Here is a 19,216-nt window from a genome sequence, read left to right on the forward strand (position 1 = left end):
CTGATTGTGTCAGTCCCTTACTCAGGCTCCAGTGGGCCCTAGTTATTTAAATTTATGGAATCAGATAAAAGCTCCTCTTTTTATTATTTAAGAGTCTTCACAACCTGGTCCTTTCTTGTCCTTTGTATTACTTCTAACCTTCACCTTGTGCAATCCAGCTATATTGGCTTACTTGCTGTTGCTCACATGTGATGCTCTGTCTACCATGTCTTTGTGTTTGTAGCTGTACTCCATTTCTAGAGTGCTCTCCCTCCTCACCTCTGCCTCTTAGATGTCTAGTTTCCCTCAAGACTTGATTCAAATACCGCCTTTTGCTACAAGAAGTCTTTCTTCCTCTAGCTAGTGGTAACTTCCTTTTTAAGGTGGCTTTGTATTTACTTTGTATGTATTGTATATACTGTACCCATATATGTACATGTTGTCTTCACCATTAGGATGTAAACTATTGAGGGCAGGGATTGTTTCATTTTTCTCTGTGTCTCCAGTGGTTAGCTCCCTTAGGGCTTGGAATATTGTGAGTGCTTAGTAAATGTTTGTTAATTGATTAATATTTTCTTACTAGTGGGATCCACAAAGCTTTATTGCTCCTTATTTATAAAGGTAGCTTCGGATATTCATCTAGGCCTTTAAGCTGATGGAATTTTTAACTAAATGGAACACTAAAGTGTTGCTTACTAGAAGAAAATGTTATAAAATATGGATAAATGTATATTGATGTATCTTCGTTTTTAGAAAAATTAGCTAAAAGTTTATTAATTTAATCTATTATTAGTCCACCATGACTGATAGAAGTTGATGTTTCTGGACTACGAAATGGTTTCCAAATGATAACCTTTTGATGTCAGTAGAACAGTATTTTTATTCCCATTTTTGTAGAGTTGAGGGTACATATTGGAATTGGGGTTTAATCCTACGTCTTATAACTCCCAAGTCCAGTTTACTTTCTTTTACATCATTTTGCCTCAATAAGATGAATTTTTTTTTTATCTTTGATGAATTGTATGGTAATTTAATTTATTTTTTTGTTTGTTTTTTGGAGGGGGGAAGGCAGGGCAATTGGGGCTAAGTGATTTGCCCAAGATCACACTGCTAGTAAGTGTTAAGTATCTGAGGTTGGATTTGAACTTGGGTCCTCCTGACTCCAGGGCCAGTGCTCTATTCACTGTGCCCCCTACCTGCCCAGTAATTTAATTTTAACTAGGAAAAAATCCACTTATGATTTTATTAAGTAATTGTTTATTTATAAGTTTAAAAGTTTAGCACAACTTGCTTTTAGTGAACTGGAGTGTGTAAAATGCTTGCTGAATAGTTAAGGGCCTTTTCATAAATTCCCTTCTTTTACTTCATTTAACCCTCTGATCTGGAAACTGTGACTGTTAGAGTAAACAAAGAATTGAAAATAATAGTTTCTTTGACACTGGTGCCTAAAAAGCAAATTATTAAATTATAAATATATTTACCTTTATATTATTTTAGTATATCAGTGATTTTATCAGTGTGGGTGTTCCATCCACAGCCCAGATTATAACCAACTGCTTTATGCCTTATAAAATGGTCAGAAATTTCCATATCTAAAAAAATTCTATCACCTAGTGACCCAACTTAGCTAGATACCCCTCAGATTACAAACACAGTTTGTTATTCAGTCTTTACAATTTGGAGGAAAACTATTTACAATTAGTAGGAACCCTTAGATTTTGTATCCTCCTAATTTAGCATTTCAGCACTACTTGGCACTGCTGTACCAGGTGAGACATTGAGACAGGACTTTTGTGGAGATTTTACATAAAATCAAGGTAAATTATTTCTTTTAAGTAAACTGTTATAAAAATTATTAAAATCATTAGAGCCCACATAGAAATAACGTATTGGAACAAGTAGTAATTATACAAATCTTTAATTTCACAGCATAGACTTAGTCTCAGTACTATTGTGTCTTACTAACATATGATTGCCATAGGATTTAGATCTGAAAAGGAGCCTTAGAAATCCTTTTAGTCCAACCTGCTTGTTTTACAAAGAGGAAACTAAGGCTGAGAAAAATTAATGATTTCCTGAGTTAAAATGACTACATCACTCCTTCAGAGTCTCATCATTTCGTCATGACTTCTTATTGTACATGTACCCTAAGATTCTTCCTTGATCCTTTTTCTCTGTACACTCACTTGGTTTATCACCTTCCATGGATTTAATTATGATCTCTGTGCAAATCTCCCACCTCTATTTATTCGAGCCTAATCTTGTACCTAAGCTCTAGTCCCACATACCGGTGCCCACTGGACATTTTGAACTGGAAATTCTGTAGTTATCTCGGCAGTAAATGGTGTGGTACACAATGGAAAGACTGGAGTTAGAAAATCTCTTACTCAGGAGTTATAGTATCTGGGTTTGAATTCCAGTTGTGCTACTTACTCTCTGTGTGATATAGGACAAGACATTTCATATCCATTGGCCTTGGTTTCCTCACTTGTAGGGTGAGTATTTGTACTAAATGGTTCTTCCAGCTCTAGCTTCATGACCCTATGATCCCTAGATCCAATATAGAACCCATTGTCTTTTCCTGAAAACCCATCCCTCTTTTGAACCTTTTTCTTTCTTCCCTGGCTACCACCATCCATTCACTCTATTGCTGTTTTTTCACCTGTCTGTGCCTTTACATTGACTGTCTTCCAAGCCTTGACTGTAAAGCTCCCTCCCACTTTCCCTTGGCCTCTTGGAATCTTTGTCTTTCTTCAAGACTGAGATCAATCACCTCTGCCTCCTGTACAACATGTTCTTCTTCCCCCATTATCTTGTATGTTTTGTTTATGAAATTCAAGATGTATAAAATTCCGACATACATGCTCAGATGCATGATTCATCTATACTTGAGCACCTATAGATGTGCAAATAAGCTCCTTATAGAAAGGGACTGTTTGACTTTTGTCCTTGTATCTATCCCTAGCACCCAGCATAATATCTGATGTATACATGATTCCTGATTGAGGGATTCAAATGCATGTCCAAAGTGTAAACATAACCCCTTTTAGTATCATGTGTTCTTCACTATTATATATTAACCAGTATTACTTTTTGTATAAAATTTTGATTACAGTCCAATACCAGAGAATAACAAGAAGAGAATATTGTGTGGTTGAAGAGAAGATTTATAATTATGAGTGAAACACTCTCTAAGCCATGGCTAAAGCAATTGCAAGTAATTTGCTTAAGATGTCCAAAATAGTTTTTCTTAAAGCTGTCAAACTCACATGAAATGGCATCTCTGACAGATAAAATTTTTATTTCCCAGCTTAATTTTTAAGACAAAGGTAGTCATTACATGAATATCAACTTACCTTGTAAATTAGTAATAATAAAACTTATATGGGCCTTCAAATTAGTAACTTCTGTTACAGTTTCAAAGATAAACTAATACAATGAAAAGAGATCCTAAGAAATAGTAAAAATCATGCTTAATTTTCACTTCATGGGTCTCTCTGCTTTTGAAGTTCATGATTTTTTCTATTTATTTCTTACAGAAATTATTATAGAAGGATTGTTAGCCAAGAATGTACAGTCATATTTCTATTAAAAGCTCAGCTATTTAAAATACACAGAACTGGTTATGCCTCTTTGTTTGGGAATTCCAGTTAATCCATGAGATAGAGATTTTAAAGAAGCTACTCTAATTGTCATTATTCCAAATATTAACAGACTAACTCAGTAGGAGAGCTGTATAGGTAATTTTTTTTTTCAGTTAGAGGTCAGACAAAAGTAGTAGTGATTCATACTATTAAAATATGACATGAGGAATTACAGTATAAAATTTTTTCAGAATCAGTGAATCAAATTCAATTTCAGAATCAATCTTCTTTTCTTAAAGAATGAAAGAATAAATATGACACATTGACAGATTATATAGTTTGTGGTTAATAGAGATCCCGTGCTGTGTCTCTTCTGTCATTCATTCTCAATCTCTGAATTTGTTTTCTCTCTCCAGGTCAGTACATTTTTTCTCTTAAGTTCCTGCTGTTTTTCCTTAATAAATATTTAACTGACTGATTCAGAAAAGATACTTAAGTGTCTCCTGCCAGCTTTAAAGAACATTTGTAGATGATAATTGATCTATACTTGAAGGATTTTAAAGTATTACTAGTAGCCATTTCTGTGGTTCTTTTAAAACCATGGCTTTGCCGGAGAACTACAAAATACATTAATATAAGACATTCAAATATGAAAATTGAATTATTAGTCTATATCATTTTGGAATACTCCAAATTAGTATATGCAAAGCAAAACTGACCTCAACTTTAAACTGACAACTGATGTTATTCATTGCCTTCCATAATTTGATTCACTTTGTTACATATACGATAAAGACAGGAGTAGTGATGAGGTAAAATAAAATATTAGCATTGATTATGAATCCTTTAATGTCAAGACAGTTTGTGGAATTCTGTGGGAAGTGAATTGTGATAAACATCATTCTTACAAAATCATGTTTCCCACAATTGATATTTAGGAAAACAATAATACACATTCCCTAGTTACTTGATTTATGACTAGAAAATTGCCACTAATCCAACATTGGATTTTTGTATGCTGGCAACAAGAGTAATGAAAGAATGGGAATTACAGGCATCTTTTAAAATCATTGACTCTTATGAATATATTACCATTCTCAAGGGAGATATAGGTGGTGTCCAAATTTCCCCTTCCCTGGTGCATTTGTGTGGGAATATTCTAACCTAGTATAATTCCAGTTTTAATTGTCCAGGAGTTTTAATAAAATTATGCTTAGCGATTGTAATAGAAATATGACAGCTAATATTTTAAATAACTTTTATATGAATAAAACATTAGATAACTCTTTGTAAATCCTAAACCATTATACAGATGTGAGTGACTATTGTATTATTGTTATATTAGACCACTTTGGAAAATCACTTAGCTGACTTTTGTTTTCACTATTTCTCTGTATTTGCAAACTAGGTTTTTTTTTTCTTTTAATGGGCAACATAATTTAGTGAAAAGAGCAGTGGAATTGAAGTTAGAAAACCTGGTTCAAGCCTGGAATGTCCACTAACCTTGGGCAAATCACTTAATTGTTCTGAATCTCAGTTTCCTTATTTGTAGAATGGAAATAATACTTATACTACCTCTTAAGCAGTTTTGTAGTAGAACTTAAATTACAAGCACAAAAGCATTTGGTAATTATAAAACAATATATCTTTATTATGTTTTTAAGGAAAGAAGTATAGAAGACAAACGTTACGTGTTTGGACTAGTTTTTACATTCTTATTTGTGTTTTTCTACTATAAATTACTTTTACTTCTTATTCTTACTGACTAGAAATAATTGTTTTGAGACTCTTCTCTTTAAGCAGTTTAAAACCATTCAGTTAATTTGCTGCTCCTACAGTAGGCTTTTCCATATTTCCTCTCAATATGTCTGCTTTTATTTAAAAAGTGAAATGTTGTATTTGATTTGGGGTACCACATTTTAGGGAGGATGTTATTATGCCAGAGAAATAGACAATAGGAATTGAAAAGGACCTTGAGTCCTTCCCATATAAGGATCAGTTGAAAGAATTAGGGATATTGGGGTGGCTAGGTTGCGCAGTGAATAGAGCACCAGCCCTGGAGTCAAGAGGTCCCGAGTTCAAATGTGGCTTCAGACACTTAACACAAAAAAACAACCATGTGACCTTGGGCAAGTCACTTAACCCCAATTGCCCTAACTTCCCCCCTCCAAAAAGGAAAAAAAAAAAAGAATTAGGGGTATTTATTTAACTAGGAGAAAAAAAGGCCAGAGTCAAGTAAATAAAAGTTGGTCACATGGAAGAGAAATTTGGCTTGTTTTTCTTATGAGTAGGATCCTAGGGTTAGAGCTAGAAGGGACCTTAGAGATTATCTAGTTTAATTCCTTCATTTTAGAGTTAAAGAAACTAAATATCAAAAAGGTTAACTGATTTGATCAGCCACATAGATGGGAAGAGCCAGAATTTATATTTAAGTCCTGTGAATCCCAAATTCAGCTCTCCAAGCTAAGAATTCTTTTCACTGTACCATATTTTACTTCTCTTCACAGGTCAGAGCTAGAGCAGTGGATAGAAGTGGCAAAGAGTCAAATTTAGTCTTGATGTATAGAAATTTTTTTTTTGTCCATTAGAGCATTTTATTTGTATGTATATTTTACATTCTTAGAAAAAGAATCCCAGGATTTTTCCTCCTGTGTGTTTTCATCTTGCTTCCTCATGGTCCATGATGCCAGCTGAGGTTGTAAGCACAATAAACCCAAACTGATGGGATGGTAGCAGATTATTCTGCCACTTTTCCAGATCTTTCAATTGAACATCAAATCTGGGGCTGATTACACCACACTTGTTTAATCGGCTGGTGAGATTCACAACAATTTTTCCTGCTCTGTGATCATCAATGATCTCAAATTCACCAATGTAACCATGCTTCATCATCACAGTTAAGAACCGGACAATTACTTTAGAGCACGGCCTAATGAGAACCAGGCGTTTTCCTCGCTTTTCTGCACTGTTGATGCTTTTGAGAGCATCTGCCAGGACATTCATGCGCACCATGGTGGCAGCGCTGCAAGATGGCAGAAAGAGCTAGAAAAATTCTTAATAATTAGAGCTATCTGAAAAAAGAATGCTACTGAAAGTAGTAGGCTCCCCTATATTATAGAAGGGAGAAATCAGGCAATTGCAAGAGAACTGTTATGAAGGATTATTTTCCATTTATAGGCTGGTCTATATGACCTCTGCTATCTGTCCCACCCAAGTACAATGCTCTGTGATCTGTATAAAAGGAAATGAACAGTATAAGAATAGTTGTTTTTCAAAATTTAATTATTTAAAAATGCTAGAGGGCCCCCGACTGTTAATATCACATCTTTTTAGGCTTATCTCCTCTTACCAGAATGAATTAGATGGAAAAAATTGCTGCTGTTATTGTTGTTGTTCATCCTTCACTTTCAAAGAGGACCAGTGACATAATGGGATGATATCTTGACTTGCACATGAAATTGGATTTAAGTGGGGAAGAGTTTCATAAAGTCATCAACCTCTTCCATAGTTATTGAAGTCCAGTAGCAACACAAAAGTCAGAATGACTGACAATGCAGTGGATGCACTTGGCATCTTTGATGTCTGACCAAGCTCTAAGCACTCCTCTAGCACCTGCTTCAGCCACCTTTGTTGTCAGAACAAATTGTTCTCATCTGTCCCGTTCCACTGGGGAAGTCTTCACATATGTGGGGTAGACACCTCCCTAACTCATCAGCAGGTTTAAGGCCCATTGATTAAGCTCACCCTGATTCAGTCCAAGTGCTCAGATGATTTTACCAATGTGTGGCCACTTCACATACTACAGCTTCTTGGATTCATAGGTGAGAGCTGGGTGACAAGTAGATGCCAAAAATAGATGAGCAGCCCTGAAAAGGGCTCATCAGACCCTAACACCAGAGTTGCTAAATGCTCCATATACCCCCTGGGGAAAAAAAAGGGAAAATGGCAAAACTAATCAAAAGGTGACAGCAATTTTCTTTATAAAAAGTATGCTTTAATCTGATCATCTAAGTTTATATGACTCTTGGCTTCATGTTTTTTTCAGTCAGCTCAGAAATGCTGATGTTATTCTTTTTTTTTTTTTCTTTTGGAGGGGGAAAGTCAGGGAAGTTGGGGTTAAAAGACTTGTCCAAGGTCATATAGCTAGTAAGTTTTAAGTGTTTGATGTCTAATTTAACTCAGGTCCTTCTGACTTCATGGCTGGTGCTCTATTCACTGTGCTACCTAACCACCCCCCGGTGGTAATTTTTATAAAGAACTTAACATCTTTGAATATAGAGCATGAGAAACAACTATTTGTTATTGTTATTTGTATGAAATCCACTTATGTCATTTGTGAAAATTTATTATGTATCATTTGGTTGAGTCTGTTTTACAGTTAACATTATATGCAATTAGTTCTATTATCTTTCACCAACTATGAGTATTTAACATTTTGAAACCAGCTTTTCAGTATGCATTTGATAAATACAAAGTAACTTTTTTGTGGGATTTTCTCCCCTTGCCTGTTTTTTAAGGAACTTTAAATACTCGACCATATTTTAATAGTTCATTTTTAGCACTAGTTATGTGTTAAACCCCAAATCTGCCATATCCTTTGTTCCAGAGACGTCTAAATCCAGACTTTGTAGTGCAGAATTTAGACTAGGTAGACCAGTTGGAGTATATTGGGTCTATGTTGTATATGTAATAATATTTTTATATTTATTTTATTTTATTTTGAATTAAATTTTATGTTTATTTTTAGTTTACATCATTCATTACCACAAGATTTTGAGCTACAAATTCTCTCCCCATTTTTCCCCTACCCACCACCCTAAAACAGCGATCCCACTGAATATCCCCTCCCCCAGTCTGCTCTCTCCCATATCTTCCCCCATACCCCCTCCGACTTTCCAGTAGGGCACGGTGGATCTCTGTGCCCCAGTGCCTGTATATCTTATTTCCCAGTTACATGTAAAATAATAATAATACTAATAATATATACATTTTTAAACATTTGATTTTAAAACTTTGAATTCCAGATTCTTTCCCTTCCTCCCTCGTCACCCACCCTTACTGGGAAGATAAGCAATTCAATATAGGTTGTACATGTGTAGCTATGTAAAACATTTCCATAGTGGATATATTGTGAAAGACTGACTATATTTCCCTCCCATTTCTCCTAGACGACCTCCCCCACTTGTTCTATTCACTACTTTGATCCTGTCCCTTTTCAAAAGCGTGTGCTTCCAACTTCCCTCTCCCCCAGCCTTCCCTCCCTTCCATGATCCTCTCTCTCATCCCCTTCCCCCCTACTCTCCTGTAGGGTGAGATACCCTATATAGTGTGTATGTCATTCCCTCCCTAAGCCAAATTCAATGAAAGTAAGGTTGACTCATTCCCTTTTGCCTTCCTGTTCTTCCCCTCCATTGTAACAGTTTTCCCTTGCCTCTTCTATATGAGATAATTTACCCCATTCTGTCTTTCCCCATCCCTTCTCATCATATTCCTCTCTTACCTCTTAATTTCACCTTTTAAGTATCATCCCTTCCTATTCAATTGGTCCTGTGCCCTCTATGTATACCTGTACACATATATACACATATTCATATGTATTCATATATATATATATATATATATATATATATATATATATACACACACATACATACACACACACATTTCTATTCCCTTCAACTGTTCTCTTACTGAGAAAAGTTTCATCAGTTACAATTATAATTTTTCCATGTAGGAATGTAAGTAGTTCAACTTTGATAAGTTCCTTATGATTTCTTTTCCCTGTTTACCTTCTCCTGCTTCTCTTGCTTCTTGTATCTGAATGTCAAATTTTCTGTTCAACTGGGGGTTTTTCATCATGAAAAAAGTCCTCTATTCCATTGAATGACCATATTTTCCCCTGAAATATGATACTCAGTTTTGTTGGGTAGGCGATTCTTGGTTTTAATCCCAGCTCCTTTGACCTCTGGAATATCGTATTCTAAGCCCTTTGATCCCTCAATGTAGAAGCTGCCAGGTCCTCTGTTATCCTGATTATGTTTCCACAATATTCAAATTGTTTCTTCCTGGCTGCTTGTAATATTTTTCCTTGATCTGGGAACTTCAGAACCTGGGTATAATATTCCTAGGAGTTTTCTTTTTGGGATCTTTTTGAGGAGGTGATCAGTGGATTCTTTCAATTTCTATTTTTCCCTCTGGTTCTAAAACATCAGGGCAATTTTCCTTGAGAATTTCTTGAAGGATGATTTCTAGGTTCTTTTTTTGATCATGGCTTTCAGGTACTCCAATAATTTTTAAATTATCTCTCCTGGATCTATTTTCCAGGTCAGTGGTTTTTCCAACGAGCTATTTCACATTGCCTTCTATTTTTTTTCATTTGTTTGGGTCTGTTTAATAGTATCTTGATTTCTCATAAAGTCACTAGCTTCCATTTGCTCCAGTCTAATTCTGAAGGAATGATACTCTTCAGTGAGCCTTTGAGATTCTTTTTCCATCTGGCAGATTCCGCTTTTTAAGGCATTCTTCTCCTCATTGGTTTTTTGAGCCTCTTTTACCATTTGAGTTAGTCTTATTTTTTAAAGTGTTATTTTCTTCACTCAGGTTGTTGACTCTCATTTCATAATTTTCATGCATCATTCTCATTTCTCTTCCCAATTTTTCCTTCACTTATTTGGTTTTCAAAATCCTTCTTAAGCTCCCCTATGACCGGTAGCCAGTTCATATTTTTCTTGGAAGCTTTTGGTACAGGAGTTCTGACTTTGTTGTCTTCCTCCTTTTCCATGCTTTGATCTTTTTTGTCCCCAAGATATGAGTGTAAAGTTGGATTGCTGTGCTTTTTTTTCTTCCTTTACTTGCTCATATTACCACTCATTTATTTGACTTTTAAGCTTTTTTGCCACAGTAGAACTCCGCTGCCAGAGAGGGGAGCTTTGTCCCAATTGCTGGGGTTTTCTCAGCTGCTGGAGCTTTTAGTTAGGTGCCCTCTCTGAAGCCTCCACATGCTCTGGCAAACTGGTCATGCACCCCAGGACCTCCACCCTAGACAGTGATCCAGATCCAAGCAGATTAAAGCAAGAGTGATTACCCCTCAGACTGGTTGCTTGGTCCCCCTACAATCTGCAGGCCAGGAGCTCTGAAGCAGCCACACAGCCATCAGCCACTCCTCCCTCCAGGGGACAAAGGCCAGACCACACTCCTGAACTCCAGGTTCCCAAAGTCCACACTGCACTGACCTCTCCCTCTGTCCTTAGCATCTATGTGTTGATAATTCTGGAAACCACAGCTGCTGGTGATCTGAAGTCCCTCCAGCTAGCGACTGGTTGTGCCTGCCCTGAGGCTAAAACCTCTGGCTCTTGCGGGGCTGGGCTTGGCTCCCAGAGTACTATGCAGGCCCCTTCCTGGCAGCCTGCTGTGCTGTCTTCAGTGGAAGGTTAGCTTCTCTGTGTCATTTTGTGGGTTCTGTAGCTCCAAAGTTTGTTTAGAGTCATTTTTTACATGAATTGGAGGAGGTGAAAGCAGGAGCTGCGAGGAAGTCCTGTTTCTACTCTTCCATCTTGGCTCTTCCCCTCCTAGTATATCTGTATATGTAATGTTTGATGTGAGCTACAATTTATTTCCTAACTTAATTCTTCCACATAATTCTTATAGTAATTTTACATAAAACTGTAAATTTCAAAACTAGAAATGGTCCCTGATATAAATGTGAAAATTCTTAAACTTTATTTTTGTTCCATCTTGAGCACACTTTTTCTAATATTGAAAATAACTGAACTTTAAAATACTCAGATGTCTTCAATAATATTTAAAAGGATTCAGATTTGTGTTCTCAACTGATTTCATGCTAGAACCTCTCCATTTGAGTGGTGAAAAACTTTGATGAACATATTCCATGTCATCTACTTTACTTGATATTGATGATTAGAGGGTTATCAAACATGGTTTTTCCTATTCTGCCTTTTATGGAATCATATAATTTTGCATATGTGTATAGAAAACACATTATTGGCCATTGTTGCTTTTATAGAAGCATTTTGTTTTCCTAAATATATTTTTTAAAAAATAATCAACACATAATCATTATTGTGGGGTCTTGTAATCTATATACATTCGAGTCAAGTGTGTGATATTAAAAATGTTTTCTACTGTTACTTATGAAAGCTTGCCATTTCCTTTCTAATATAACTTAATCTATAATGTCCTCTATGTGTGTATATTATTCTCAAAAATTTTTATTTAGATGACAAGATAAGGATAAAAGCCATTGATAATTTCTTAGTTGTATTTTTTTGGTCATAATAAGGTCTAAGTTTTTTTTTTTTCCATTTCTTTGGTATCTTACCCGTTTTTCAGATACCTTAAGAATTGATACCTAAATTCTCTCAAAATTTATGTTACTTCCAGCATGAACTTTTTCTGTGTGTTCTTGATCTGGTCAAGCTGCTTTTTTCATCTTTGTTTCATTCTGATCTATTTCCACTTCTTCTAATAAGTATATCCAGGACTGGGCTTTTAAAATCCAAATGTGGTGATTGCATTGACCTTAATGATAAAAAAGAGTTCATCTTATAAAGCTCTGTAGATTTTATCCATCTTTTATCTGTCATGCCTCAGGTTCATCCCTAAAGGCACTTAGGATAAGTGCCTTAGTCTCTTGCCAAGATTTCTTCAAACTGTTTTATCATTATCCTGCTCTATTTTAAGAGATGAATCTTTCACCACCCTGCTCCATAAGACTTCACAAATAACTTTGTTCCCAACAGTGATTGCCCTTAGCTGCCATATATCTCTGTCAAATTAAGTCATGGCTTTCTTAACTAAGAAAATTTTTAGATGTTTTTGATTTCCTTGTTGATTGTTCTGGTTGATTTTCACTGTAAAATTACATTGGTCCATATAAAATCACCGTAATGAATGCCAGTACCTTTCCTCCATTTCGTGTGTGTGTGTGTGTGTGTGTGTGTGTGTGTGTGTGTGTGAGACTTGTTTAAATGGGTCAGGTTGTAGTTAATTGAATGCCATCTATTTTTCTCATTTTTATTCTTCTGGCTTTGCATTAATTTTAATCAACAAGTTGGAGGTCCTCTTGTACATGGTCAGCTGATTAAGGAATGAGCCTCATATCAGTATTGTCATTCTCTGTGTGTTAAAGTACCATCATTCTGGGTTTTTTCTTTTCTTCTTCATTAATATTATTAGGTGTATGCTGTATCCAGAACCTTCTAATCCTTTTCTTGAAGAAAATACCCTTGATGTATAGATTTGAAGCTTCTGTGTAGTACATGTCTGACTCCTGTTGTTTCTTGCTCCTGGATCCTATTTTATGATCTATTTCTCACTGCCCTTACCTATTTCCACCTTTGTTTAGAAATCACCAAGTATCAAAATTTATTATGATTTAATTTGGAGGATCTATAGATTTCTTTGTAGAATTTCTCTACATCTTCATCCTTTGTAACAAATCTTGGTTGAGTTAGCTATAGTTATTTCTATAGTGATCTTTTTGCAAATACTATCCCTGAGCACTGCAATATGAGATAACCAGATGTCCCATGTTGACTTTAGATATGTGATCAAACCAACTCCTGATTTCCTTTCCAGAGAGAACCCACAAGCCACCCTTTAATTTATCTGCAACATTTTTGTGATATCTGGCCAAGAAAAATGCCAAGATTAATACAAATTAATTCATCTAGTAGTTATGTGTATTGGATAACTTAAAATAACCAGTTGCTAAATTATTTTTTATAAATGGTCTAAAAACTATTTGATTCTCAGAGTCTTTTTCCTCCTTTTATTCTACTCTATAACTATCACTGCAAGAGCTTCTTTCTATTTTTTTATGGATTATTGTGTCCAATAAACTCCACATTAAGTGTCTAGCCTACTAATAATGAGCTGCTTAATTTATCTAGGCCTTTTCTCAAGAAATTGAGCCCATTATTGGGGCCATACTTGGAAGCCTCTCAGCTTGGTAGAACCAATAGTAGCTTGTATACTACTGGCATAGTTTCTGAATAAAACGATGTTCATTTCCATACTAGGATGACAAATCAGAATAAGGATTTCTGGAGGGATTGCTAGTAGATGATTAGTTCCTACAGTGTTTGTGAATGACATTGTGCTGAGTACTTTCAGCCTGGAACACTGCAGAGATTTCTAAATGAGATCTATAATCACCCTAATGATTTTGACCTAACTAGCCCCACAAAGAAACCATGTAAAGAATGCTCATTGTCTAGCATATGTTATGCAGTTGAATGGACAACTTACAGAGCTCATCCACTAGTAGACTTGTCTTTGAATAAACATTAAGTTGTACCCAGAATTGAATAAGAGGAAGAGAGTAGGCTGAATTTTTCTTCAGGAAATGTTAAAATTCTTTTAATTATTTTGTGTTTCTCCCTTGAACAAGGGTTTATCTTTTTTTTTTTAATAGTATCTTTTGGTGACATTGTATAACTGTGAGTTGTAGAACCCTACATTCTCTATAGAATTTAAAGACAAATTTTGAAAAGGCAATGGAAAAGTGAATGATAGAAACGAACAGGCTGTAGCATATTACAAATGAGAAATTATAAAAGAGGAATGATATAAGAGTAAAAAAAATATAGTGAGCAGGTCTACTATAAGAGGGAGGGATAACTAATAGATAATCCACATACTTCTATGATATCTTTGCAATGACAAGAGAAATTGAGAAAGCCTCTCAGTTTGGGGTAGGGTACTCCCTCCTGTTATCTCCCACCCTCAGTCCTCAATGAACCTTTTGGAGGACTTGGACAAAAGTCACACAGGATGCTCAGACATAGTTGTGTCATGATCTGTATTGTTGGAGGAAATACCTATGTCAGTAAGATCAAAGATCCTTTTGAGTAGAAATGTGTTACTGATGTGGAATTCTTAGCATTAGATTGTGGTCACTGCAATTGTTTTCTGATCTGGTGAGTTTTCCTTTTGTTTATGTGCAGTATCATGCATTTTAAGTCCACTTGTGCTGTGTTATTTTATAAATTTCTCTTAAACTTTTTGTTTCTTAACTTTAACACATTCTGTACAATGAAGATGTTAGTTAACGTTAGTTACCATTGTTCACACATTTTACTGAAAGATTTCAAAATGGAGCATTTTCTTTTCTCATACTAAGTAAAAAGTAGCTTCATTTTTTGTTCCCATGTTATTTAATGTAACTCATGTATGCTTTCTTTGACCTTTTATAGAATGGCAATTCCATTCATTTATGGAAAAGTACTAGAATAGAACCAGTAAATTATTAACAACTTAGAGTATTAGCATAAAGTAAGTAACATTAATATGTGAAAAACAAATTAGGACAAACTAATGTAATTTCCTTTTGTGTTAGGATGGCAGGCACCATTTGTAAACTAAAAGAGAAGAGGTAAATGTTATGTGTCCCTATTTTAGTGATTTTTTTTTGGTCATATCACAGGTAAAATTCAACAAGGTAAACTGAGGCAATTTTCCACATAAGATAACATTCAGCATGCTGCCTGCCAATAAAAGAGTCAGTAGTTTTCCTCTGTTTATACTAAAGATCCCTAGCAGATACACAACTCCTCTTTTGTAGGTTTTTGGGAGTCTATATAGAACAAAAAGCAGAACAGTGTAAGTGATATCATAGGGTTGAGAGTACCATGATTGGTTGTAGAGCTGAGGTGCAGGGAACAACATGATTGGCTGGAAGTTGGGTAATGAGGGGTAGCAACAATCCCATTCTTCTTCCTTATGATCATTGTTTGATTCCACCTGACATCCTTGAAGGATAACTTAATGGTTTAAAGATTTTAGACCTGATTCCCTTATGTTCATACACATCTTCCTAGGTCAGCTAAATTCCTTGAAGCAAAAGTATATTTTCTATACTTGGAACACATCAAAAGGAGAACAGACCTGTATATTTAATACATTTACCCCTTACAACTTGGAACTAGAATAATCTCTCATGGTCTCTTCTAATTCTCATAATTTGTGAGTCTTTAAAATCCACCATGATGTAATCAAAAATATTTTCTTAAATCTTTTATTTATTGTTTAGTCTGTGATGAAGAAGAAGCATGGTAGAGTGGGAAAAATGCTAGACTTGGACCAAAAACCCGAGTCCAAATCTCAGCTATGACATGTTTTTGCGTTGTGACTAGTCAACTATGTAATCACACAATCTGAATGTAAGATGGAATATCAGAGGTTATCTATTCCATGTCACCTCTAACATCTATAACAACACATCACTTTCACATGTACAGGATAGAAATTGTCAGTCTTAGTCCCATAGATAATTGGAAGCTATTTGTATTGGGTTCAGCATTTGCTATTGACAAATTACCATGACCAGTTTGCTTCAGGATGAAGTTTTCATCAGCAAATCTCTCCACATAGATATCATCACTATCAGTGTCATTGTGGCATACTTCAGTTTCACATCCCTTCCATTCATCAATCCACCCAGTCCCAGGCCATCACACCATCTAGGTATACCTCCACCTCCACCCTTAACCTCCTCTTCACGTTCTCAGAACAAAACATTCTTCCCCCATGTGGTGACTACTCCTTTATATGTTGTTTTATTAGAATATATTAAATAAGCTCCTTAGAGTAGAATTAGAATGTAAGCTCCTTAAATAATTCTCTCTCTCCCCCTTTTTTTTCCCCTCCCCCTCTTCATTCCTTTCTCCCTCCTCTTTGCTTAACACAGTGCTTGGCACTTAAGTGCTTTTTTGTTCATTCATTTCGATGAAGTCACCACACTGGCATGTGAAGCTAGGAATAATTCTGTAACAGTGCAGGCTTTGTAACCAGGTTTTTTTTGTTTTGTTTTGTTTTTTATCTTTAGTGCTCAGAGGTGAACTTTTCTGTTTTCTTTTAGACCCTTGTCAGCAAAAACACAAAGTTGCTATATTCTGCAGCTCACCATCCACAGTGCTGTCTGAAGAACGTAATGATGTTGGCCATGGATTAATGGTGGATCAGGCAAATTTGTAGGGTCCATGTGACAATGTCTGCAAGCTCCCCTCTCCTACTGGTTCCATCTTATTAGATGAGACCTGTTGTATTATATTGCTGTCTTGACTATTTTTAATATGTTTGCCATGCTTTCTAACTTCATGTTATCTGCAGATCTGATAAACAGGCCAACCATGCCATTGGGGAGAAAAATTTGTTAAACAGAACCGTGGCTAAGGGGACCTTTCACTAGAGAGCTTAGGATCATAGGGACCATAAATTTAGACCTGAAAGGAACATATAGAGGACATATTAGTCGAACCCCCTCATTTTTTAGATGAAGAAAGGTAAGTAATTGAGGCTCAGGCAGGTAGTAAATGACAGAAGTGGGATTTGAACATAGTGTCTCTGACTCTATAGTCAGTTCTATATCCACTTTACTATACTATCTCCAAGTTCTTTCAGATCATTAATCTACTCTTTGGGTCCAGTTATTCAACCAGTTCTAAATTTACATAATTGTGCTTTCATCTAGCTCATGTCTATCCCCCTTGTCCACAAAAATATAGTGAGATTTTTTTTTTTTTTGCTTTTTGGAGGGCAATTGGGGTTGAGCGACTTGCCCAAAGTCACATGGCTAGTTTTTGTGTTAAGTATCTGAGGCCGAATTTGAACTCAAGTCCTCCTGACTCCAGGGCTGGTGCTCTACTCACTGTGCCACCTAGCCACCCCCGAAATACTTTTTCAAATGCTTTATTAAAATCCAGATACGTTGTCATTTCTTCCCTTTGAAAATAATCAGACTATCATTTTCTAATACATATAATCATCTTGATGGGAATCAAAGTGAATTCCTTTTTTTGAGAATCAGAGCATTTATCTACCTCCAGAACTATGGCAACTCTTCTTATCTCTACATATCTTTAAAAGAGATTTTGAGGGATTTTTCAGAAATCATAACTACCAGTTCTTTTAGTATCTTATAATATAGTTGTTTAATTCTTCTGACCTAAATACTTGAGAATATCTCATTGCCTATCTTACCATTTCTTCACTTAGTCTTGAGTTCAGCTCAGTTGGTTGTTTTTGTTTATTCTTTTCCAATTCAAAATTCTTCAAGATCCCTCTCCTTGGTGGAGAACTAATTTCATTTCACCAAACCTTTATTAAGTACCCACAATGCACTAGACACTGTGCTAGATTCTGGGGATACAGAACCAAACTACAGTTCCTGCCCTAAGAGAGCTTATATTCCACTTGTACATAGCAGCCTGTATGTAGTACATGTTGAGAAGTAAAATACAGCATGACTGCAAACCTGGAAGTAAAGGTATTGATGCACTAGAACAGGGTCAAGGAGAGCATTTGCCAAGACATTTGTTCACTCTATATAGATGATCATTACGTGAACATTCTCCACCTTCCTTCAGCAACTTTTCGTCTCTAAGTAGAACATTTGGATCTTAAGAGATGAGGTCCAGTGTCTCTGCTCTGGTTTCATGGGATGTCTTAGTTTCACATGATCCATTTCTTTGAGGTGAGCCATTTTCTCAGATTGGACTTAGCTGCTGGTATGTAGAATCTTGTTGAATAAGATTGTCTCATTTTTTGTTTTTGTTTTTTTCATTGCTGATAGTTATATACTATAAGCCATTTGGGTTTTGAGGAAGGATGTAATAGAGACCCAAGTACACAAAAGACTTGGGCCCAAAATGATATATTTCTTGTCTGTACATAGTACTGTGCATGTTCTCTCCCCCATTAGAATGTGAACTCTTTGAGGGCAGAGATTGTTTTGGCCTTTTTTGGTATCCTTAGTGCTTAGCATGGTAACTGGCATGTACTAAGTACTTGATAAATGTTTATTAACCTACTGATTTGGTAATTGCTGTGTATTATACATTGACTTCTCTTTACTGACTTATTCATTTTGGAGTCTTGTATTAATTGGGATAACATTTCCTTATCCATTCTAATTTTTCTTAATAGTTTTGACCTTTAACTCTTAAATAAAATTCTGGTACAAAGATACTTTTGTTAGCAATGTGATTACCTCTTAGTGTGCTGGAATTAATGACATTACTCCTACCAGCCCCTACATGATGTTCAGAAACTATCATAGCTGGAAACTTGGTGAAAACTGAAGCAAATTTAGAATTAACTAGTTCTGCCTTTTCTTTGTCATCATCCTTTCCAAGGGGCAAAAAAAGTCCCTTTTTGTTCTTTGCCTTCATTATGAGCCTCAATTTGTTCTATTTTAGTTCTGTTCCTGGCATTAAACTCCTAAGACTAGGCCACTCTTGTATTCTTCAATTACATGCCCTAATTTGATCAATTAGTTCCCTGTGTATGTACAGTAGTCTCTTTAGACCATACACCCCTCCTTTTCCTTCTTACTAAAATTATTTGTGTCTTATCAGAATTTCATTCCTGAGAGTCTCTCACCCTCCTTGGGTCAAGTTCCATATGAAATTTTATACCCAGTTACTACTTAATCCTTTCTCTGAACTTTTGAAATCTCTTCTCCTAAAACCTATACTGTACTTCAGACTATACTTATCTTTCCTGATCTTTTGTGTATCCTAAGATAGAATGGACAGTACCTCCTGAGGTTTTCATCACTTCTTCAGCAACTAGTTCTTTCTTGATTTAAGTCAAAATAATATTTCTGTTTGTTGCTTCCTCCAGTCTTTGAA

General features: G+C 35.6%; 2 protein-coding genes across 3 annotated transcripts in view; one reads left to right on the forward strand and one right to left on the reverse strand.

The window, feature by feature from the left end:
* BLOC1S5 (biogenesis of lysosomal organelles complex 1 subunit 5) overlaps nucleotides 1-19,216 on the forward strand; it is a 72,288-nt gene that overhangs the window by 39,467 nt on the left and 13,605 nt on the right. The window lies entirely within an intron of this gene.
* Nucleotides 5,724-8,505, reverse strand: LOC138173431 (small ribosomal subunit protein uS8-like). Its single transcript, XM_069103465.1, has one exon. It carries the CDS (start codon nucleotides 6,573-6,575, stop codon nucleotides 6,222-6,224), a length of 354 nt encoding a protein of 117 aa, XP_068959566.1. The 5' UTR covers nucleotides 6,576-8,505; the 3' UTR covers nucleotides 5,724-6,221.

Source organism: Petaurus breviceps, unplaced genomic scaffold (assembly GCF_028583685.1).
Source record: "Petaurus breviceps papuanus isolate PSGF00001 unplaced genomic scaffold, PetGlider_PUasm1.0 582, whole genome shotgun sequence".
Classification (NCBI taxonomy): Eukaryota; Metazoa; Chordata; class Mammalia; order Diprotodontia; family Petauridae; genus Petaurus; species Petaurus breviceps.

Coding starts and splice junctions, on each gene's coding strand:
- LOC138173431 (XM_069103465.1), bottom strand. CDS start 6,575: ATGGTGCGCATGAATGTCCTGGCAGATGCTCTCAAAAGCATCAACAGT.